The sequence below is a fragment of the Python bivittatus genome, unplaced genomic scaffold (genome assembly GCF_059951505.1).
Source record: "Python bivittatus isolate LINGU-HERP-01145 unplaced genomic scaffold, Pbiv_v1 ctg000960_np1212, whole genome shotgun sequence".
In the NCBI taxonomy this organism is placed as follows: domain Eukaryota; kingdom Metazoa; phylum Chordata; class Lepidosauria; order Squamata; family Pythonidae; genus Python; species Python bivittatus.
In genome coordinates, this window is record NW_028277124.1 from 4,882,647 (window position 1) to 4,906,662 (window position 24,016).

Genomic DNA, 24,016 nt, shown 5'->3' on the forward strand with positions numbered 1-24,016 from the left:
AAGTGATGGGCCTTTGTGGGGGTTGTTATTGACTTGCAAGGGCAGATTAGATAAGAGGGAACGACATCCTTCCACATCAGTGAAACCAGAACACATTCCAACTTTTTACAGGAAAGCAAACACAATCCCTATAAAGAGATGCATAGCACTTAGGAAACTATTCCATGCAAAATGAAGCCTCTCTGATGGACACATTCCCTTTTTCCATGCGTTGCCTCCTCTTATGTGATGGTAAATAGTATAACCAGATACCTTTGCTCGGTGAGAGAAGTAGACTTAATTCTGTACCTTCCACTTGTGCAGACAGCTCAAACTAGTTGCCAACCAGGTTAGTAAGTTTTCTCCCCAGTTTTGCTTCCTGCTTCTCTTGATGTTTTATTATGTGTTATGAGCAGTCTTTATTAGGAATATGCAAAGCATTTGAAAGAGGCCCTCAATAAAGCATGCTAACATGAGTAAAGCATTCATCTTTGAAGCGTGTCTGTGGGCATGCACAGACAACACTTCCAGTGGGATCACCAGAGAAGCAAAGTGGCTATGCGTATGCAACATATGCAGATAGCTCAGGATAGCCTTTGAAGGAGCTGTGGAGGTCTTTCAAATGACATGGCTGCTTTAATGCTTCAAGAACAGGTGCTTCACTCCTACTTCCACATTTTGTAAAGCTCCCCTTTCTAATGTTTCCACAACCCTAATTGTTATTAGCCATAAAGAAGATTGTGGGCAGCTAACACCTCATACAACTGACCAAATTCTGAAACAGAAATAAGCCAAAGATGCAACTTTGAACTAAACCTAATAGATTATTCAAATTAAACAAAAGCAAAAAGTATACTGGGGGAGTACTTTGCTAATTTTTCATGTGCGTATATGAAAGTTTTGTTTATTTTATATTTTCAGGAAGAAGAAATTAGAAACTAAAGTGAAAAAGCTTGAAGGTAATTCAGTCTTTTTTCTTCTTGTTGTGGGGTGATGTTTCATAACTCATAACACAAATGTATAATTATTTTTTTTTTCTGGGAAAAGACATTGACCTTGCTTGTCATCCCATCTTCTTCATTCTTGTAAATTAGGTAAATATATTTAATAAAATGTCATGCAGTATAATTAGGGTTAAAGCAGCTTTTAACTAATATTTAACAATTGGCTTAAATATCAAAATTAATAAAGGAAAAAAGATGGAAGGCTCTTGTATTCATGGAGAAGAAAATGGAGCATTCTCTCATTGCTTTGTCTTTCTGGCAAAAATTGAAGCACTGCCATAGATGGCTACGGGGACAAATACATAACAGTTGTCTCCAACTTAATTCTTCCTTCTTTTCTTTAAATTGACAAAGTAGGTATGAAAAGCAGGTGGGATTTACTTTACCCCATATGTAAGGAATTAAATTTAAATGGTTTAGGAAGTCATAAAATAGATCTTCCTTTTTGTGGAGTCCTTGGTGCTCTCTGAGCTTGGTTGTTTGCTTGCAGATGTTTCATTACTCAACTAGGCAACATCATCAGTGCTAGTGAGCGTGGGGTTTGCTCCCAGTTTATATACAGAAGCTTGCCCTGCCAGTGTCCTGTCTTGCCCTGCCAACAATATCCTAATAAAGAAACTACCAAGGAGAAAACCACACCCCCACAAACACTGGCTGTGGTAGCTCGTTGGATTTAGGAGGAGGAGATCAGGCGATGTGCCCTTTGAAAGATAGGTGGCAGTTGCAGTAACTACCAAGGCAGTGACCAAACAGATAGGGTGAAGCCAAGGTGTAAAGTGGGTTTCTGGGAGATGAAGTTTGAAACCTCCAGCTCTGTGGCTCAGCCATGCCACTGTGGTCAGTAATTTCAAACAGGATTATCTCTGGAGATCCAGTACAGAATCCCAGAATGAAAGCTCTTAAATGCCTTTTTCTCTGATACATATTTGGAAAGCGCTATTAGCTTTAAATAAAAACAGATTGTAATATTTGCAGACCTTTAATATTTTTAGTAATTAATTTGGAATATAATTCAGCAAAAGTTAAGTAAGTAACCCCAAATTCTAGACCCATTTACTTGGAATTAAGCCCCATTCACTGAGTTTCTCGAGCAGATATGTATAGAATTGTATTAAAAGTTAAGGAAGAGGCTAACTCTCAAATTCCATTTATGCCTTTGAGAAACTCTGTGCAGGGTGCTTAAGATTGGACATGCAACTTATAATTACTTTAATGCAGGTAGTCCTTGCTTACCGACTGCTCATTCAATGACCACTTGAAGTTATGACAGTGCTGAAAAGGGAGATTTACAACCGGTCCTTGAACTTGCGGCTGTCGCAGGGTCCCCATGGTCATGTGATCACAATTCAGGCACTTGGCAACCAGCACACATTTATGACAGTTACAGTGTCCTGTGGTCATGTAATTGCCATTTGTGACCTTCACAGCTGGCTTTCAACAAGCAAAGTCAATGGGGAAGCCAGCAGGAAGTCGCAGGTCGCATCATGTGACGTCACACTTAAATGACTGCAGTGATTCACTTAATGACCACAGCCAGAACTGACATCGTAAGTTGGGCATGGTCATGTGATGTTTGCTTTATGACCATGCTGCTTAGCGACAGATTCGTCAGTCCCAATTGCAGTCAGTAAGTGGCTACCTGTAATTGCATATTCGAGTTATATTTTAGATTATGAATTTGATTGACTAATCTGAATAATTACTGCAGAAATCTCAATCTGTATATCGCATTCTGAAAATATATAGTGTAATCATTATCATCAATGTTTACATATTATGGTCTGTCAGGAAACCTTGAGGAAATAGTGAGATGTTTAAGAAACATATTTCTGGATATGCATTTAGCATATTTATCATATACTTTATTATATAGAAGCAGTTTGTTTCAAATACTCTTACTGACTAAGAATCATTCTGCTTTGTGAAGTCACCAAAACACTTAAAGCACATGGATTTTTTTCTTTACACATTTGGAGAAAAGCTGTGGAGCTGGTGTATGCTGTACGTGTCTCACTGTGATTCTGACAAAGCAAAGCTGTACACATCCAGTGTGATGAAATCCTAATGAAATACATACTGGTACAGAGCTCAGTGCTGCAAACCTTGAATAAACTCTTAGAAGGCTAAACCAAACAGAAAGGTACTAACATCCAAGTGCACTGATAGATTTTTGTCATAATTTTGAAAGCTATCTGTGTTGTTTAATGCATTTTTATTACTTTTTTCCCTTAAATGAAGAAGCTGCAGCAAAGCACACTCAGGAATTTAAGCAACTGAAAGCAGAGAAGAAAGTTCTTGAGAAGGAATTGAAGAAAGCAAAGGTAACTTTTTAAAACAATAATATATGTGTACAGTTTCTTTTTTTAAAAAAAGACTAAAATAGAGGTTCGTAGTATTGTTAAGCTCTAAGTGGTCATCCAACATGATAGGAGCATTTAATGTGTTCCAAGATAAGGAATGAATGTTGTCGTGAGTCATTTGAGACATAAGAAGGTTTTGTGCCCTCTTGGGCACAATTCCCACAACTGAAGGACACCTTCTCTTCCTCCCCACCTTTGTATCAGACATGTGTGTTATTTTGATAAGTTTACTAATGCAGGATGGGGACAGAAACTGTCTAAACTCTTGGATTTATAGCTTCTTATTTTTGTGGTCAATGTGGCAGCAGAAATGCCATCTGCCGAAAATAATGGTACTCCAAGTACCACATTATCATTGTGATGATAATGGTAATATTTGAAAAATATCCAAGGTGGATGATATCTTTGTGTACATGAAGGGGAGAGGTTTCCCCCAACCACAGAACATTTGCCTTAAATTTTGATGGGGAGTAACAAACAAGAGAGGGTGGTGGTGGCAAAGAACAACTGTTTAACCATTTAACAAATGTAAGAATAAATTGTCCTAAACCACGTGTTTCTAATTTGATATTATGCCTGTAAAATAACATTCTTTAATATGACGTTTTCCAGATACATTGTGTTTACAACTCCCAGAATTCCTTCCCAGCATGGCTTATAACCATTCTGGTGGAAATTCTGAAAAGTAGATTTCAAAGACATCTGGAAGATTGACAAGGACCACGTTGAAGTATTTTAGTGGTTACAGGATAACAAATCAAAGATCTTTTTAGTGTCACTGCTCCAGATTATGTTCATTCATTAATTTAAACTGCTTTTCTCCCCTTTTTGGTTAATAGGAAAAGATCGATGGCTTCCCCAACACAAAGCAAAAGAAAGGTGACTCTTCATGATTTGTTTCTCTTTTGGTGGAGGAGGAAATATTTTATTTTGATTCACAGCTTAATTTTTAATCTGACATACCTGATTCTCTTTCCTCTCAGTGTTGAAAAATGCAGAAACTCAGAGTGAAAGTGAAAATTTGGTAGCCAACTTGGACAAAGGTTGGTATGTATAAGTCTTGTATAAATTGCTGTTGATTATTCTTCTGTTTTTTGGTAATTGATACAGTTGGCACGTTCAGTAGAAAGTTCTGGTGCTTTGGTATGTATGGATTGTCAGGTTTCAGTCTGGGGTATAGCTAGGTCTCCAGACACTTAACCCTTTACTTAGGCCACAATCTCTTTACCACAGACAAGATGGAATCATATACACATAGATTGTTTATTCACTGCAGTTCCCAGAAGACAAATCTTTCTGATCTACTGTGTAAATGCTAGGCCTTTTCGTCCCACATTTCCAGGTCAGTGAATACTTGGCCGTTCTCCTGATGGCCTTGGAAGTCACCTGATCTATGATGACATAGTGGTTCTTTTTAGCTGGAGAACCATTGGCCAGGTTCATTCCGTGCAGGAGGGCCACAAAATCGAAGTGGAGATTTTCCAAAGGCTGCAAAGGATTTCTTGACTTAACATTTATCCTGTGTTCCACAATAGTATACAAATTATTGAAATGTTAAGAGTTAGAAGCAGGAAAAAGAGGCTGTCCCACTGTTCCCCTGAAAGCAGCAGCCCAAGTGTAGAGATTGTGAAGATAATGAAGAGTGGAAAGCATTGGAACAGAAGGAAAAATCTACATTGCCACGTTTTTGAAGACAAAGAGTGTGATAGTAGAAAACCGGGAGATACAGTAAATGACAAGTGTTGCAAAGGAGCAAATTCCTGGGGTTGGTTATGCAGCTAGTGGAGGAATTTGGGAAGAAAAAATGTAAAGAAATGGCAGATAGGGATTATTTGGTATTTTAGGACTTAAATCACTGGTCCTATCAACTCCTCCCACAAAATCAATTATTTGCAATTATTAACCAGTGAAAATGTGATGATTACACATCTCCTCCATGCTCCGTTTGCTCCGTTTGAATTTAACACAATAGACTAAGGCTGTGAGAGACAGCAAGCTATAGAAATGGTTAAGAATATTACTATTTAACGTTAAGTCCTTACCATTTATAAGTGCAAATCAGTACCCTTGAAAGCAAACGCTTTCAAGTGTCTATTAATCATACTGGACACATGGTGATGTCCGAGAGGGAAAGCAAAGGAAAAAGTTTACTTTCAAATACTTTCCTGCTTTGTCAACTTAAAGTGATCTTTTTTCCTTATCCCAGGTGATGTGGCTTAAATCTGTGTATTTTCTTTCATATGCAAGTAGCATAGAATAAAGGAATTGGAATGTTAAGAAAGAAATCAGATGAAAACTCTACTTTATTACATTTCTGGGTTCATTGTTTAGTTAATGAAGAGACAAGCAGAAATTAGAAGGAAATGATGCAATTTAAATTGACGTGCTTGACTTCTTGCTATTGTTTATGATACCAATAGGCTGAATTCTCCAAGGAGGTGCAAAACTCAGGAGAGCTATAGAGAAGGAAAAAGAGCCTTATGACTTAACACTTATATGAAATCAAAATATATACAGGGATACATATTTTGAATTGAATTCTGATTCTATTATGTGTTAAAATATTGATAAAATATCTATTTTGGATTTCTCTGGGTTGCCTTAAGTCTTATGATATGCGTTCTTCAAGCATAGATCTATATTCCTTGGTGCTACTGGAAATCTTTTCTTTCTTACACCCCATTTTCATTGCTGATTCAACTGAGTAAAAGGAAAATATATTTTATTTGTGATAATGACTTTTATACTGTCCATCAATCATACATGCAAGACAATTCAGTAGAAAGAACTCAGCGGGGTCCAAGATATCTGTGATTTTCCATTCTTTTTGTAAATGTGTTGTCCTTTAGGCCTTGGGCTTTGACTTTTTGATGTACAAACACCTCTTTTTCAAACATCCCTAAAAATCAGGTTTCCAGAATTGTGTTTATTCTACACATATGCTCCCTGTTTGGTATACATATGCCTTAATAGTTTGGAGTTATGCTTCGTGCCCTTGTATAGGGACATGCACAGTTATCCACCTGAATTTATTTTCTTTTCATCAGTGTCTTGGACTGCATATATGCCATGTTCCAGCATATCAGATCATATGTAAACATTATAATGATGTGGATATCTTCTTTTACAGAAAAAATTAAGTTGCTGTTGGAAGAACTCTGGCAATGTATAGAAAGCTCAACAGGAAAAAAGCAAATCAACAAATGTGAGCACATGTTAGGTGAGACCAAGTACCATAGCTCTAAAGGAAATTTAAATAATTAAAAAAAAGCTTCTGGTATTTTTGATAAGACTAAGTAACAGTCGCTTATGTTTTTTTCCCCCTCTGCAACTGCCGGTTTTCATGATCCTTCAGAAACACATAGAAAGACAAGTAAGTAATTTTAGAATGACATTGCAATAGGCATTTAATATTTCTACAGTGGAAAGTGTAATTATAAAACATACAAACAAATTAGCAAAGTATTGGAGGGGTTTTCCTCCAGGAAATTGGGAATCTAATTGTTACATTCTCTTTTTGTCTTCCTTTTCTAATGTTCTGATGGAGATGATTGAGAAACTGAGCATACAAATCCAGTTTTCTCCCTGTAGCTTGGGTCAGTAACACAGCATTACAGCTCACCATCCTCTGCTCCCTGGCTAGTCTGTGGAGCCTCCCATAGCCACTATTTGGTAGGGGTGGGGTGGGGTCCCTCCTCAACTATGAAATCTGCAGAATGATTTACTGGGAGAAGTTTTTTCTCCTGGCCAACTGAGCTACTTTCTCCAGTCACTTGAATAAGAGGCTAAAATGCAACATTCTCCCTACTAACGTTTGTTTATCTGTCTCCTTTCCCTATGTCCGCCCAACCTCTGCGTGTCTTCCCTTCTTTCTCTCCCACCCACCTCCCTGTATGTCTGTGTTCTTTCTGTGTATTTGCTGTCAGCCTTTCAGTGTGTGCCTGTCCCGTGTGTCTGTGCCTGATTGCATTTTAGTCTGTCTCTCTGTCTTTCTCTGTCTGAAAGAGAAAAGCAGACACAAACAATTAGGAAACATTCTCCCCCAAAGTGAGGTCAACTCCATCCCTCCTTATTTTCCAGAAGTCCCTCAAGACCTGGCTTTGTCATCAGGCCTGGGGGTTTCAGGGGACCGGTAAGATCTTGAGGTGGCTCCGTTGCTGATCGAATGTTGTGTGTGTGCGTGTGTGTGTTTTAACTTTTTTAATATGACTATGTTGAACATGTTTATTGTTTTTATGCTTTTTTGTTGTTCGCTGGCCAGAGTCACTTCTTATGAGATGGGCGGCCATATAAATTTGACAAATAAATAAATAAATATGGCCACCCTCGTTATGCCAAGACACTCTTTAAAAATGCCATACATACCCACAAACCCCCCAAAGGTTAGCTATCACTGCTTAAGAAAGATTAGTACTTACACTCTCTCCCTTGTCACTTCTAGAAGAAACAATCGTATTAAGGGATTCCATCCTACTTGGTTGGAGCTCTCTTGATCTATGGAGATAAAACTCTGGAGTAGAGATAATAACCATGTGATCCCCAGGTTTGGTCTTTGCAGAAATGGGATTTTATTTTGTTTACAGTACAAAATGCACACTTGCTCAAAGGAGGTATGTTTTAAGGAGGGGTGTGTATGCTGCAATAGCTTTAAAGTGCAGGTAGCACCTTCTTTGTCTGTGTGCACATACTGATACGAAACGGGCTCCCCAGGGTGGGAGGAATGGGCAGTCCTTTCCTTTTTCTGCCCAAGAGTAAATAGTGAAAAGTGAAAGGGTTCATTTGGAGACATCACAGGGACGTTTCCTCCTATAAGTGACACTAACCTTAATGTCTTCTCCTATGCATGACTCCCTCTTGGATTCTGATGGAATCAGCTTCTCTTTTGATAACAGATTTTCATAATTATAATTCCACTTACATGCAGTGGTTCCCCATATATAAACAGCTGTGCTGAGCATAACACTACAACAAGTTATAGAAAGAGCTGCACAATATGTTCTGACTTCAAACAGCATTTTTTGAGTGTTTCAAGCATGAAGCAAAATACTTGCATTTTGACAGTTTCGTTCTGAGCATGAAACAAAACTGGGCTATTCTAAAGGGTTCTGAATTCTGAGTATTTCAGCTGTTCCCTGCATCACAGTGGGACTGTTGCTTACAACTGGGCTTGTGATTGGTCTGCTTTTTGGCAAGCTTTTTTCAGCCAAGACAGCAACAGTAATCAGCCGTGTTCCTATTGTTAGTGCATTAGGCAGGGTAGGGTGACGTGGGAGTGGAGTGTTGAGGGGAAAAGAAACCATTAAGCAGCCAGAAGTTGATGATCACAGTCACAGGCCTGCCAGTTGGTTTGGGTTTCGGGTTTGGGTTTTTAAACTTTGCTGGGGTAAAACTGGGACTCAAGTAAGCAGATGGGGTGGATTCTGTATGTTTTGTGTTGTGCTTTATTTTGCAAGCAGGCAATTAAAAGGCATGTGTTGCAGGCACTACTTTTCTTCTATGTTGCTAATGCTGAGGAGACTATATTTGTGCAGATGCTGTTAGTGCAACCTTGGTTTGGTTAGTGTGTTAACTTGGTTGCGCATGTACACTCTGTGCATGCCTCCCTGTTTTTTTGCCCCCTCCATATTTATAATTCGTTTTATGTCTATTGTAGTTTTTACTATAAGTTGATGTGTGGGTTCTTCCTGAACAGAAAGACAATGAATGAATGAATGAATGAATGAATGAATGAATGAATGAATGAATGAATGAATGAATGAAAATAAAAATGAAAATGTGTTTTGACTAACACAAACAGCTGGCACAAATCATTTTGAAAAGTATATTTTTGTTATTCTAAACTTTCAGGAAATGGAAATAAAATAAATTATAAATCATTTTTTTGTCTTACAGAAAAAGTGCAGAATCCTGAAAAAGTGAAGAAATCTGAAGGAGCATGGATTTCTAGTTGTTCATCAGAGCCCTCTACAATGCAAACTTCTCCAACATCATTGAAAATAAAGTTGGACAAAAAAACTGCTGGAAATAGTCGTCTGATAGAAAACACATTTATGGAAACTACTAAAGCTAACAACAACAGTGGTGCTTCTGATGAAGGCAGATGTCTAGACGTTTTCGCTGAGGCAGATTTTGCAACAAATAACATGGATCTTCTCAACAAGGAGCAGGAAGAGTTTGGTGAAAGTCTGCGAGATGTTCTGAAATGGATTAGACCTCTTCCTCCTCTACTGTCTCCCATACAGTTTTCACCTGCTGCTACTCCAGTAAGTTCCAAAAAACGATTAAAATTACATATTTTACTTATCTCATGAGTTAGATTAACTTCATAAAGTATGTCAAGACAGCTCTGGCTGGAGGTAATTGGTGGCTAAAAGTAACATGAAAAAGCCATTGTTATCCATGATGAGCTCCTAGCCAACAGTTATTTCTGGTAAAGAAGCTTTATAGGTTTCAAGAAAGAACTTCTTTCTTGACAAGAAAGAAAAAAAGAAACTCTTTCAAAGACAAGAGTTTCAAAAATTGAATAGATGCCTTTTCTCTAGAGATAGTAATAAAATTGTTATGACAGAATTAGTGTGTATGGAACAAAAACTATTTCAGCTCTATCACTGCAGTTATCCAAGCAAAATTTGTTGATGTGGGACCAGATTGTTCCAGAGAACTCCAGAATGTTCCTTTTCTCTATGGGCTCTGCTGGACTTCTTCCAGACTATGTAATTCTGGAAGCAGTTCATATTTTCCAAAATAAAATCTTGTTTACTAGAAACAATTTAAAGTATTTTGGACACAATATTGCAGATGAAATATAGTAAGCCTGTTTCAGAGCCAGATCAGCCCAGAACAGTTCTAACCATTTCTGATATTTTTTAAGCAATATAGTTTTCAAGCTGGTTTATATAACATCTATACATTATTTATTACTGTGTTGTTTACATTTATCTCTTTAAGGATACTTTATTTGGAGACATCACAGACTCCAGTGATGATGAAATGGAGCAGAATGCACAAACACTTGAAAATATTATAGAAGAATGTGATGAAGACAAACCAGCATCTAAAACACTGCATTTGACAGAATTTTGCTCACAGATTTTAAATAATAGCAGTATAAACACTGATCCTCAGGAGCCACGTGAAAGATCAAACAAATTAGAAAATGAAGAGTCAGTGCTATTATCTGACTTTATGTTCACAACATCAGAATACCTTAATGAGAGCAATACTAAATCAAAGGATGAAGAAAAGCACTTAAAAGAAAATTCTGACTTTGTACAAATACACACAGTATCTGAAGTAGTATCTCCTAGTACAGAGATACTCAGTGAAAAAATGATTAACATGATAGAAACAAAAGATCAAATCTTCACTGAGCATGTACTGGAAGAGACTAATGACTTCATTCAAAAGGAGGAAAATAAAAAGTTACTTGAAACAAAAGAAGATGATTGGAGTCAAGCACCCAAATGCAGTGAGCAACACCAAACCAAAGAACCCATTTTAACTGCTGAAGACACACTAGTGGCTTCTAAAAATTTGAAGGATCTGTCTAGTTATAAAGAAGGAAGAGTGATAGAAAGTATTTCTGAGGACCTCCAGATAGAACCTTACTCAGGAAAAGCAAGACTTCTTTGTGAAAACCACATTGAACATATAACAGTAAATGAACAAAATACAGCAACTGAAGGAAATAGTGAACCATTAATAGAGGAAACAAAGAATGTCAGTAACTGTAAATTCCTTCCTGAAACAAATCATCTTTGTGAGGAAGTCCGGCAACGAGGTGCCAGTATAACACTTACAGAATGTATTGAAAAGAATGTTAATTCTTTGGAAGCATCCAATAAACATCATTCTGTAGAAGAGATATGCAACAAACAAAATGGAAATGAGATAAATGGAAAGAATGAACTATCTGATGTTTTGAGATTAAATTCAGATATTGCAACATTAACTGCTGGTTTGAAACAATCGTCATATCATGGTAGTGAAATAATCGAAGCCATGAATGATAGGCCCACAAAAAATGTGGCTGATGGAACTACTGAGGAAATGAAGTTAGAAAACATACAAAAGGAAGAATACCTACAATTAGAACAGTTACTTGATGAAAAAAAATCTATTAAATCACCACAAGAGGAGTCAGCTTGCAAAAGAAATGCCAACAAGTTACCAACCCAAACATCTATTGCTGAAGACTCTTTGTTGAAGTCTGAGAGTCTTATTGAAGCAAGTCATGTGTCCCTTGAATTGAAGAATGTCACTGAAAATTCTCCACAACTGGGGCAGGTTGAAAATGCAGACATTAAACCTAAGAACATGTCCAAAGTAGAAATAACTGGGAATAGTTTAAATAGTTATATGGAAGACTTACATCCAGTAAGAAAAAGGCTTATGGAGATAAATTGTGAATCAAGGAAACTCACTGAAGTGGGTACTGTACAATCTCTTACAGCAGGATTAAGTGAAAAAACATGTATTAAAACTATATATAACATAGATTCACCTAGTTTGATGCATGGACCTTCACAAATTGAAAAAAATAGCACAATGATCATAAATGAGCTATCTGATACAAAAAAGTATGCCATGGAAGAGAAAGGGATGCATTATGATTTCTCTGCATCAAATGAAGTAGCTTCAGTGCAAAACATGAACAAAGATACAGTTCATCCTAAACAAAATATGTCACAGGGAGAAAATGGAGAAATTGAATCAGGTTTGTCTGTTATTGTGACAGGTGGTTCTGAGGCAAATATGGAATCCATGGATGTCACTACTTCCAATTTTGAAGTCAATTTTGATTTTTTCAGCAGAAATAGCCAAAACTTTGAAGCTGCAAACCCACCATCTTCTATTCCAAAATGCATTGCTTCTTCCTCTCCTGACAAAGAAAAGGTTGATCAACATGATTCTGAAGAAAATTGGAAGAATAAAAAGTCAAAAAATGTGGAATCTGAGGGAGATAAACTGTTAAATCTGAGAGAGATAAACTGGGATTGTCACAATTGTTGTAATAAGAAAGATGAAATGGACTTTGAACAAGACAAAAATGTTGGCACCTTCAGCAAGCCCCAGGCATCAGTTACTACTAGAAGATGCAGTACAGAAAACTCTGAAATCCTATCTTCTGAGGCATTTTGTCCAAACAATATTAACAGCATAGATACTTGTGTAGAAAACAAATTGCTGTTGAGTCATGAGGAGCTTCTTATTCCCGGGGATAAGAATTTAGGCATGATGTCAAGAAATGATACTGTAGAATATATTGATGAAAAAACAGCTGAGAAAGCAGATACTATATTGAGCACTGAAATAAGGTCTAGAGGAATAGATGAAATAAGTATGCTAGAAAATGCTGTTGCAGTTATGGATTCATCTGTCTCAGATTCATCTGAAGAATTTTATCCACTAAGAAAGGTGAATTGCACAAAAACACATCCAGGATGTGAAGTGTCCAGAGATACATCTTGTTCTATCAAAAACAGTGAAGCTAGTCTTCTACCCAGTACAACCTTTTCAGAAGGTGCTAGACATGAGATGTCCCCTGTGGTCACAGGAGAGGAATGCTCAAAAGATAGAAAAGCTGAAGTAGGTGACAGTGGCTCCTATGTGAGTAAAGTGATTGAAAAGACATGGGAACATTCATATGCAGCAGCATGGTCCTGCACTGATAAAAATACAACCTTAAAAATAGAAGCCTCCTCAGCAATAGAAAAGTTAGAGGAGATGCAAACAGAAAAAAAAGTTTCAACAATTACTTTATTGCCAAGTCAGGACTTATATAACAAGAACACTGGGAAGTCATCTGTAAGTGATCCAGATGTTAATGATGATTCAGTTGCACTGCATACAAATTACCCTAGTGATAGGCAAGTCCACTCTGATTTACTAGTAGAAAATTTGAATGTGGAACAAAAAAAGAGCATTTCCACTTCAGAATCTAGCTCAGGTCTGGAGCAAAGTTGTATCACAGTTTGTCACATTGATGATAGTACTGATACATCCCATAACAAAAGACATGATGTAAATAATGATGAACAAAGTATTGCATCTAAAACCATCTGGACATCCATATCACCTATCTCTGAGTCTTCCAATTCTAATGATAATCAACAAAAAGTGCTACCAGAACAATTGGAACCACTAGTTGCTTTTGCAAAGAATAGAGCAGAGCAGACATTCAACTCTGTTACAATTAAAGCACAGGCAGAGGTTAATGATGGTGATGACAGCCCTCTCCAGAGCATATCTGTCTGTAAGAGGAAAAGGAAAAATCAGCCTGTGCAACTAGCTGAAACCATTCTAGCCAATGCAGATACTTCTACACCAGCTAAATATTATCCAAAAACTTTAACAAAAATTATGCAAGAAATGGGTCAGCCATTACCTCCCTTGCTTCCACCTTTGATAGCTACCCCTCCAAGAACTGTTCAGCCCATTTCCCCTGTAGCATCAATTTCAAGCCAATCTTCCTTACCATCTCCACTTGATGAATTGATTTCTCCTTTACATAAAACCCCAGTTCCTCCTCTAGCATCAACACTGTCAGAGACCCCAAAATGCAAGTCTTCATCATCATCATCATCATCATCTACATTTACCACTTTATCACCCACTGAAATGTCAGTCGGTCAGAGAATTTTGTCTTCTCCTCTTCAGTTTTGTTCCACCACTCCCAAACATGCCCTTCCTGTTCCAGGTAGACTTCCTTCATCTACAGCTTGTAATTCCATTCCATCTGTACCTCAGGAAAACTCAGTGAAAATTTTGGACAGTATGTATCCAGAGTTATCTGCTCGGGCAAGAACTCTCAATATCCTGAAAGGTAACATTCAATTTAGTAGGTCATGTTCTCTAGATGGGAAGGGTATCCATCAAATCAGTGGCTTTAAAGCAATTGCTTCCACATCAACTGCTTTTGTGAAAACAGGGATCAGATTTAAATCTGATCCAGAGAAGCTGCTCTCCAGTGTGAATGAGACTGGGAAGAGGAAGTTGCCATCTGTGACAATGCCAAAAAGTGTCAAAAGACCACGTCTAGATAGCAAGTCATCTACCCCGAACCTCTGCAAGGAAGAGCTGTCAGATGGTGACATACGGGGCACTCCTGATGGTGACTGTCTGGACAGTGGGGATGCTACTAAGTCAACAGGTGACTGTAATTCAGAATTGCTTTTGGAAATGGAGAAAACAGAGGATCCTGATAGGTGGGCTGTGACTGTAGCATTGGAAAAAATTTCTGAAGCTTGTTTTGACCTGTTGCCTGTTATTCGTAGCCGTGTCCTTGTTGGTAATACATCAAAGGTTCCAATAATGAGAGATGAAGAGAAAGAAGTTGTTTATGAACTTGGTGTTGAAAAGAAGGTCAGCTTTATATTTAAATATATATATTAATAAACATGTTTTGATTTATGAAAGGAAATAGTAAAAAAAAAACCTACATGTTTCTGTAATAATACTTAGAGCCTTAGTAATGCTAGTAGAGTCATTTAAGAGCTCATTTGATGGATATATAATTGATTTCTGACTAATTGTCTAAAGATAATTATTGCTTCAGTTAATGATATGGAGAAGATTTTTTTTTAATCCATCATAGCTACTATGCATAGGCATTTAGGGGTTTTGCTTAAACCAGCATTTCTCATTCTTTCACTACTGCCTCAGGGAATCTGTGGGTTGAGTTCATAATCACAACATTTGCATTGGGTTGTCACACACTTTCTTAACTACTATAAAATGGAGTAGCAATACTTCCTTGGATAATGGAGGCAGTGAGGTTATAGATGCCCCCATAAACCCAATGGGGATTAGAGGGTGCTGTGCAGGAGAGCTTTCAGTCCATGCAAATTTCAGCTATAGGAAGTGCTATTTGCTTAAAAATTCCTATCCCTCATTTGAACTTTTTGCCTCCTTTTGGCTATATCGCATATATCAAAGGTTGGCCTCCCCTATTGTTGGAGATCTATTGTGTAATCTACAGTTCAAAAACCTTGGTGTTGGTTACTCTTTTAAAGATCTTAAATTTTTTAACTTTTAACTTTTGTTGGTATTACGATCTTTAAGAAGGTATTTTGCAGAATCAAATCCATAGGCCATGTAATCTGGTTTGGTCTACTCTGAAAAATAGTGGCTTTTCAAACCTCCAGGCAGAATAACTTCTAAGTGGAGATGTTTGGGAATGACTCTTGGATCTTCTGCATGCAATGTTTATACACTACTACTGTGCTATGGCCCTCTCCAGAACCATCTCCCTCTTTCCATTTGTTCCTGATATATCCCACCCATGTCCAGCACAGATTGCATCACATTTGAACCAAATCATCCAGAGAGCGCTAATTTTTTTATAATCAAAGATTTGATATAAAACAAGAATTAGCACCAAAGGATCATAGTGGGAATGGGAATGATACAGTAATATCCCCTAAGTAGGCATGGCAAGAACGTCAGGGGAATCATTTTGAAGGGTGGGGGTATTTGGAAGTGAGTTGATCTTGAGCCTGAATGAAGGTTTGCCCAGCAGATTTTTTTTCTTTCCCTTTGGGAAATCACAGTACCACCTCTCAGTGGTTTGCCATAGTTTCTGAGGGCTGCAGGTAGCGATATTATGGGACAAATGCTAGCATGAATTGTCAGTAGAACTAGGACATCAGTTGACAACTTTTGTTGAATTACTACCTAACTCAGCCTATCAGACCTCCCTGTATAAAAACATTTCTTAGTCAATCAACCACTCAAAATATTTTTAAAAGTTTTACAATGCTGCTATTAGTGTGATATAACTGTGTTTTAAAATGTAGCAACTTCCAGAGTGTTATTAACCAATTCCTAAAAGGTTATAATTGATGACCTAAAACTGACTCAAGGAAAGGATGCAGTTCTCGAGATCCATAATGAAAATTACAGTATAGTAGCAGATACTTTATGGGTTCAGTGCCATTTGACTTTCATGGATGATGTCTTTCCACAAATGGATGATTTTAAAGCTGCCTCCAGCAATATAGAGGGTATAACATTGAACCCTGTCAATTAAAATACTTTTCCATACTTTGGTGCCACCGGAAAATGGAAATAGGAAGCACCAATTGCTATATTTGAAAACCATAAATCATGATACAGTAGTTGCTAGAAGCAAAAGAAGAGGGCTAGTGAGTTCTGCTTATTTAAGTCCTTTATGTGACCATAGCTCTTGCACAGTTGACATTGGATCTAAGTAAAAATGCAGGAGAAAAGTCCAAACTATGGATTCTTCTGTATTGCATTTAGTGAGAGATGCAAACCAGGGCTGTGCAGTGCTTTGGATTCAAAGGGGAAAAGATGCTGTGGAGCACAGAGGGACATTTATGTAACATCTGTCGACAACTTTTTAAAGCAGTCGCATCTTTTCTCAGCCCTAGGCTATTCTTTCTTGTTCAATTCTTGTATATGATAAATTGCTAGTTCTGAAGATCGCTGTTCAGTTTGGTATTGATTTCTCATTATAACAATACTTTCTGAAATAAACTCAAAAGCAAATATTGTTTTGCATTTATAGTTCTTGGCTGAGCCAGCTTTACAGGCTATTTTAAATAAGCTGAAAAAACAGAAGATGTCCTTGGGCCACAATTATATTCAGTCCCTCTGCAGGGTCTATGTTGGAATATGCCGTCAGCTTGGAGACTTAGAAAAAGCACGCCTGTTTTGCTACACTCTGCTTAAAGAAGGTATAGTATAACTTGGGTTTTATATGTTGTTACAAGCTAACATGAATCTGGAAGATTCAGAAGCATACAGATTAACTAGATATTGTGGTTAGTTAGTTAGAGAAATAGGACTAAAAACTTCCTGTGAATAACACACTAACAGACAGTGTGCTGCTTCAGATCATTTGATTGGCATTCATTTAAAAAATTCTCAATCCTGAACCATATTTTTTCAGTCAGGAACAATCTAATCCTGCTCGAATTGCGGACTTTTAGGTCAGAATGATTTCCTCACTTTCTTCTGCTTAGCCTGGGATGAGAAGCTAATTGTGAGCCCATTCAGAGGTCCAAACTGGGGGCCTGCTTTTATTTAAAAGCTGGGTGGGCAGCTCTTGAGGAGTTTCATTTTTAAAAAAATGTTCAGACTCTGACAGCCATAGGGATAGCTGCTGGTGGCAAGATGAGATCTCTTCGAAGGAAGGGTTGGAATTTTGTCCTCTATTAAAATATTTCATGATTGTAAGGGTAAGGATTGGAGTAGTTGCAAAGCTCAACTCACTCATCTTGCCCCTTATTTTAATAAAACTGGATCATCAGAAATTTTTAGCAGCTTGGAGTGCTCTAGGGACCACAACCGTTGCACTGAGGGCTGCAGATCACCCAGTTACCCAGTTCTCTTTTAAACCCTGGGTCTTATATTATCACTGAAGGAAGGGATGGCTGGCTGCCAACAGTCTGAATAGGAGCATTTCTCTTTGGGATTAAGGATACACTGCATTCATTTGTATTATTATTATTATATTTTTATCCCACCTTTTTATATATAACTCAAGGTGGCAAACATACCTAATACTCCTTCCTATTTTTTTTTCCCCACAGCAACAATCCTGTGAGGTGGGTTGGGCTGAGAAAGAATGAGTGGCCCAAAGTCAATCAGCTGGCTTTCGTGCCTAAGGCAGGACTAGAACTCACAGTCTCCTGGTCTTAAGGGTCCCCCCTCTACAACTGGGAAATCATAATTCTTTTTCTTTTGCTTTAATTTCTTTCTCCCTGACAGATTTCCCAAGATCTGACCAATTGATATTGTTTATTACAAACATATGGAGTGAAGTATTCTCCTCTGAAAGTGTGATCAACAAAGCAATCCAGTTAGTAGCTAGACAGCGTGCAAAAGGAGAGGTGTTGAAGTGCCTGAAAACCTACCTCAGTTGGGAAGAGGTACAAATATTTGATGTTTTCTTTCTGTATAATGCAAGGACAGACTGCGGACAGACTCCATTTTCATTACTTAGTGATTATATAAGATCAGAACCACATTTGGTTTACCTTTTAAGGTATAAAGGGCAGTGTTGCATACTTTTTTGATTATCTGTTGCTCAAATCCTGGTTCCTAAAAAGGAACATGAATGGACTTATTCCCCTAAGTTAGAAATGCAGGTTTGTTATTTGACAAAGCAATTATAGATTTCTTTTCTTTTTAGTATCCCTACAGTACATAATTCACTTTGTTACAGTTTTGTTGTTGTTGTTGTTGTTTGGATTGTTTGTTTGTTGGGGGGGCGTTGCATACTTTTCAAAGAAACACAAATGTTTTTTATCCCCTGAGGTCAGAATTCCCCAAAAGTACTTCCATATATTTTTATGTTGTGGAAATGTAGTTTAAGCCAAATTTGTGCTTTTATTATCTTCTTTTCCCTTAGAGTGCACCAGTAGATATTAGCATGATGATCTCCAGCCTGCTTTGTGCAATACAGTTGTGTCCACAAATGGAATTTCAGCTGAGTGAAAAATATGGAGAAGACTTGAAAGAGAATACGTGGCAATATGTGTATGCTATTGACCTCTTATGTTCATATCAAAAGTGGTGCTGGACCCACGATCATATCATAAGGTACCATATTTACTTTTATATTTCTACATACCACTTTAGAGCAGTGTTTTTCAAACTTGGCAACTTTACGTTGGATGGACTTCAACTCCCAGAATTCCCCACCCACTTATCTCCATGGCCACCTTCCCATCTGCGGCAGGCAGCTGCTAGTTAGATGCCCAGCTTTTCACTGTCGTGAAGATGTATAAAGGCTTTGGCAGAATCTTCCCATTATTGTGCACCTCAGCAATTCATTCCAGAGCACACGTGACAAGCTCTTCAACTCCTCTTTCCCAATGCTAACTGCGAACGAGTATCTACTGTCATCCCCCCAAAAAGCTTGAACATCAGCCAGTGTAACTGGTTGCATGTTAAGGAAAGGAATGGAATAAAGAGGCTTTCCAACATCTTGGCTCTATACAGGAGAGAATGGATGGCTAACAGCAGTGAGGGTAAAGTGAGATGGGCAACTTTAACAGCAATCCATTATTGTTTTGTGCTAGCTTTAGTTAAAATTATCTCAAGTAAAAGGTTTTTGTCTTTCAAAAGAAATGTGGCAAGCCATACTAGCTTCGAACAAGAATGTGCATGTAATTGTCCATTTTCTTCCATAGTAAAGAACTGTGGCCAATCATGGATAATTGGATAAAGAACAGGAATGGCAATGGAAACATTTCTTCCTCTTCTAATATAATCATAGCAACAGTGCTCAGACTTATTGGTGAGTATGTAAAGTTTTCTCTGGACACCTTCCTTGGCTCTTGGACACCTCTTGGACACCTTCCCATTTTATTTACATCTTCTTAGGTGAACTGATTCAATAATCAGCTTGAGGTGATGCTGGCTTCTGTATCCTTAATGCAATCTCTTAGCATTAAGGAGTAGAGTAGTTGTCCCCCCCCAAAGGCCATCAGAGCATAAAGAAAAGGGAACTGCATATACAATCTCTATGGCAGTCTGTGGTCTTTTTTTTTCTCCCCTATTTCTAATAATGACAGAATGGTCGTCAGATTCCAAAGAGTAAATATGGTTGCACACTAGAAATGTTAAGGTTTCTGTTTCCTTCCCATTTTCCTCAGTAGGCTCAAGGCCTCATCAGCACTTTATGAGCCATAGCCTGTCTAAACTGCCAAGGAAAAGACTTGGAAACAGGCTTTTTTAACATGGGCAGAATGCCATTTCAGCATCATCTCATCTTTAGTACTATGTGGGACAATTCAGTTACATAAGCCCCCAGCTGCAGCTTACAGCAGTACAAGCATGAGGTCGAGCAGATAATTGAGAAATAAACTTCAGTTGCTTCTTTCTTTTGATACTTCATAGGTCGTCTAGGACAAATAGGGCTGAGAGAAGGATTTTTTCCAGCTGTGAAAAATATTAGTTCTGTTATTGGACTCTTTCTCCAGCATGCAAAAGAAAAAGGTAACAATCCTATGCATTGTAGTTTGCGAAGTGTCTGGCAGCCAGGCCAGTAAAGTGGATTCCACACAGTTCTTCTTTAAGTAAGGAGAATCAGAAAATGAGTTGGGCTGGGATATAATAGTAGGGCTATACAAAAACCATCCAGCCTGCATTGGGGCTAGATTTTCGTCTGAACTCTCTTTGATGTAAGCAGGGAGGGTGGTAGGTGGCTTGTCTCAGTTTATTCCCAGTTCAGCAGTGTTGTTCAGAAAATTGTAGCTCCATTTCCTGTAACATGAATGTATATAAAATGTTTGTTATAGGAAGGAGCTACATAGGATTTGGTGAGGGGTTGGGGCACTGATTAAAATGGTAAAAGAAAGGAAAAAGGCCAATAAAGAAAATCAAAGAGAAATGAATACAGGAGGAGGGGTGAAGGGGGAAATGAAAAAAAAAGTTATCTTTAAACCAAATAAAAAATTGAACCATGTTGTAGATAGAAGGGATGGGAGAGAAATGGAAAGGTAGATAAACAAATTAACTGACAGAGGATAAAGTAAGAATTCAAATGAGGATGCTGAAACAAATAAACAACAGCAACAAACAGTTTGATTATTCCCAGGAGACTGCCATGAGAGTCTTACTCATTCCCATAAGCCTGCCCCAACCAGCCAAGACAGCCCAGGCAGTGTATTTATTGATGCTGTGTTTCCCTCTGGCACTAAACAGGGACCCCCCAAAAAGCAAGACTCCAAAATAATGAAATTGAAAAGCACAGGGGAAGTTTAAAGTCAATAACTGAATCATATTAGCCCAGGACACAAACTGACACCAAATATATCTGCTGAAATTAGTATGTATTTAATTAGAAAGCATACAGCAACAAGGAAAACACAGTTGGATGTTGGGCTTAGAGAAGAAGGCTTAGAGCAAAGGGACAGTAGGCAAGGTTATCCAAAATGGAGACTGAGCTTCAGCTGTGAAGAGTTGGGCAAAGAATCAAGCACATTCAAAATAAAATATGTGTTCTGATTACTTACTTTACATAGAAGTCTGCATGTGATTTTCCTTCTTAAAATCTGGGAAAATTAATATTTTCTAACCTGGAGTGGGCTTAAGGATTCCCCAGCCAGCTCTGTCCCCAGGAAGTTTCAAAGAACAAAGCCTCCAGCAAGTTCCTTCCTGTTTATTTAACCTCAAGGAGGGGAGCTGTGCTTGTCTAGGATATTTTGCAAGTAGGCTTTCTTACTAGATACAAGATACTAGGTTACAGTTATTTGTATGTATTCTGATCCAGTTGGGATCCATACTAGCTTGTCTGGTGACAATGTCCCTTACAGCCCACTCCTTCCTAAATGAAACCTCGTGTGAAAAATTTCATACCAGGTTTGATTTCACACCAGGTATTTTGTGTGTATGTGTATACACACACCCATGCTATACAAATATCCACAGAATACAGTATACAAAGTTCTGTTTTTGAAACAAGGTGCAATTCCCTATTCTTTCCAGCACACTAAATTCCCAGGATGCATATTACAGACACAGCTGTCTGCAGAAAAGTTTGACTTAAAGATCTTGCACATTAAGAAATGGCCATTCTACACTGAATAAGTAAAAGGTTATCCTGAATCACCTCATTCCACATCAGGCTTGAATGTCCCCACAAGTCAGAGCATAGTCCTCCTTTGGAGTCCAGGTAGCAGGACCAATGTCACTTTAATAGTTGCATGTTGCTTCAGTGATTTAAAATTCCCTTTAGTCAAGGATACTGTTGATTGTTATCTTTCCATCTTTTCCAGATGTGGCCTGGGGTGTCCAGTTAGCAGCAGCATATGCACTCTTTGACTTGGGACCTAGCAATCCATCAAGTATCCTGGAGGCCATCCATGCCTGGAAAGCAGTAATCACCATCAGCCTTCCCTCTGCTGTTCTAAATGGCATAGCAGAAGTCACCAGTCTACTAACATGTACAGGGACAACAGAAGATTGTTCATTAACATAAGGTTTCCAATAGAAAATGGAGACTGCTCCTCTGAAAGAAATGTCTTCAAAGCAAAAGAGGCATACACCTCTCCCCTTTGAGGGACAGCAGAAAGCATGAACTCTTGCATAGATGTCTTCATAACATCTTGTTCCATATAGCCTGAAATAGGTTGTGTTGCAGATGAGTATGTCCTTATATACTGCAAGAGAAAAGGCTAACTGTCTTATATACTAGCTCTTTAAATCAGAAAAAAAAATAGAAGTGTTCTCTTATATATGGTCTTCCAGAATGGGAGTCATAGGTTCTTTTTTATGCCAAATGTTCTCCAAATTGCTTTCATTGGAAATTAGTTGAAATCTTTTTTTTTTTTTTTAAGCAAACTGGGTTTGTCCATTTATTAACTGATTATGTTTAAACATACTAACTTCAGACAACTGAAATAAGTTTTAAGGAAGGATTTTTGCTAATGGTGTATACATTCATCCCTCTTCTACCTTTAAATAGATTCCATAAATCTTCAGTATTTCAAAATACTGCATATTTCCTTAACAGAAAATGACATTGGGACAAAAGAGAGATATTTGTGCCATGGGAAGTAAGGTACCTCTCAACTTTAGCTATCTTAAAAATAGATTTGCTTCTACTGTAAAATTGTTAATCTGAACCAAATCATGACTTTAAAATACTAGGAGTAGCCTTCCTGCTTTTAATTGTTTAAGGGAAGCATAATGTGTTTTCTGTAATATTTAACACTCACATTATATAGAAGATTGAAATGCCTTCTCTATGAGAATTTGTATATATGGTATATTCAAATAATGTGTTTCACATTTCACGTTGTTCCAGTTTGGGAATTTTATTATCTGTATATAGAAATTGGAATGAAAAGACACTTGCACTGTTTAATGACATTTCACATGTTTTCATTTATATATATATTTGTATAAATGTTCTTTTTTCTCAATAAATATGGCTTGTGTCTTTCATAGCTGCATAGTTCACAAGCCAAGTGTTGCTAACCCTAACTGCCAAAGCATCATGAAATTACTGTCCAGATTTGAATATAGGGAGAGAACATTTCCTTCTATAAATGAAAAAAGTATTGTCATTTTTTTTGTCTTAATGGTTTTAATAAGTGTTTCAGATAGCGAATTACTCGTTCTCTGCTTTTGAATGTACTTGAAGCATCTAACGCTCAACCAATTATACACCCGTCCGAAGCATTTAAAAATAAACATAAGTCATTAAGTTGAAATAAATCTGCACTGTGAACTTCTGCATTAAAATATTAATTAGCAAATGTTTTCCTAAGTAACCATTTTTTAAATATAACATACAGTGAGAAAATTGATCCTTTTTTAGTAGAGGATTTCAAAGCAGTAGCATCAGTAAATACCACTACTGAAGAGCTGAAACTTGGCATTTGTGAGAATAACATTATTACCCCTTTTCTTTATTCCTTTGTTTATTTTTTTTGAAAAAGCTGCAAGGTAGATTCATGAATCTGTGGAATAATGGGAGAGAGAGAGAATTTCATGTTAGCAACAGAAGTAAGAAGAAATAATTTAGGAAGTGACAAGGTACAATGAATTATTCAACATTTTGCCAATACTGTATCCTTGATCAAAACCCCTCCTTCTTGAAATATTGTTTGGATAGTCTGTCCAGAGGTCACCATCCATTTAGTGGGCCAGATCCGATGCTATATAAATCTAATTCAACCCATAGCGTCCAGA

The 24,016-nt window shown here is 37.6% G+C and overlaps 1 protein-coding gene across 1 annotated transcript in view; it reads left to right on the forward strand.

Moving 5' to 3' along the window:
* The window catches only part of ICE1 (interactor of little elongation complex ELL subunit 1), a 37,376-nt gene extending 13,795 nt beyond the window's left edge, over nucleotides 1–23,581 (forward strand). Inside the window, 15 exon segments of the mRNA XM_025163472.2 lie at nucleotides 901–938; nucleotides 3,222–3,304; nucleotides 4,183–4,222; nucleotides 4,327–4,386; nucleotides 6,474–6,563; nucleotides 6,699–6,716; nucleotides 9,236–9,606; nucleotides 10,292–14,707; nucleotides 16,875–17,043; nucleotides 18,080–18,240; nucleotides 18,723–18,913; nucleotides 19,507–19,613; nucleotides 20,216–20,314; nucleotides 22,096–22,268; nucleotides 22,270–23,581. Coding sequence (XP_025019240.2) covers nucleotides 901–938; nucleotides 3,222–3,304; nucleotides 4,183–4,222; nucleotides 4,327–4,386; nucleotides 6,474–6,563; nucleotides 6,699–6,716; nucleotides 9,236–9,606; nucleotides 10,292–14,707; nucleotides 16,875–17,043; nucleotides 18,080–18,240; nucleotides 18,723–18,913; nucleotides 19,507–19,613; nucleotides 20,216–20,314; nucleotides 22,096–22,268; nucleotides 22,270–22,293 — 6,040 coding nt within the window. The 3' untranslated portion in view covers nucleotides 22,294–23,581.
* The last annotated feature ends 435 nt before the right edge of the window (nucleotides 23,582–24,016 follow it).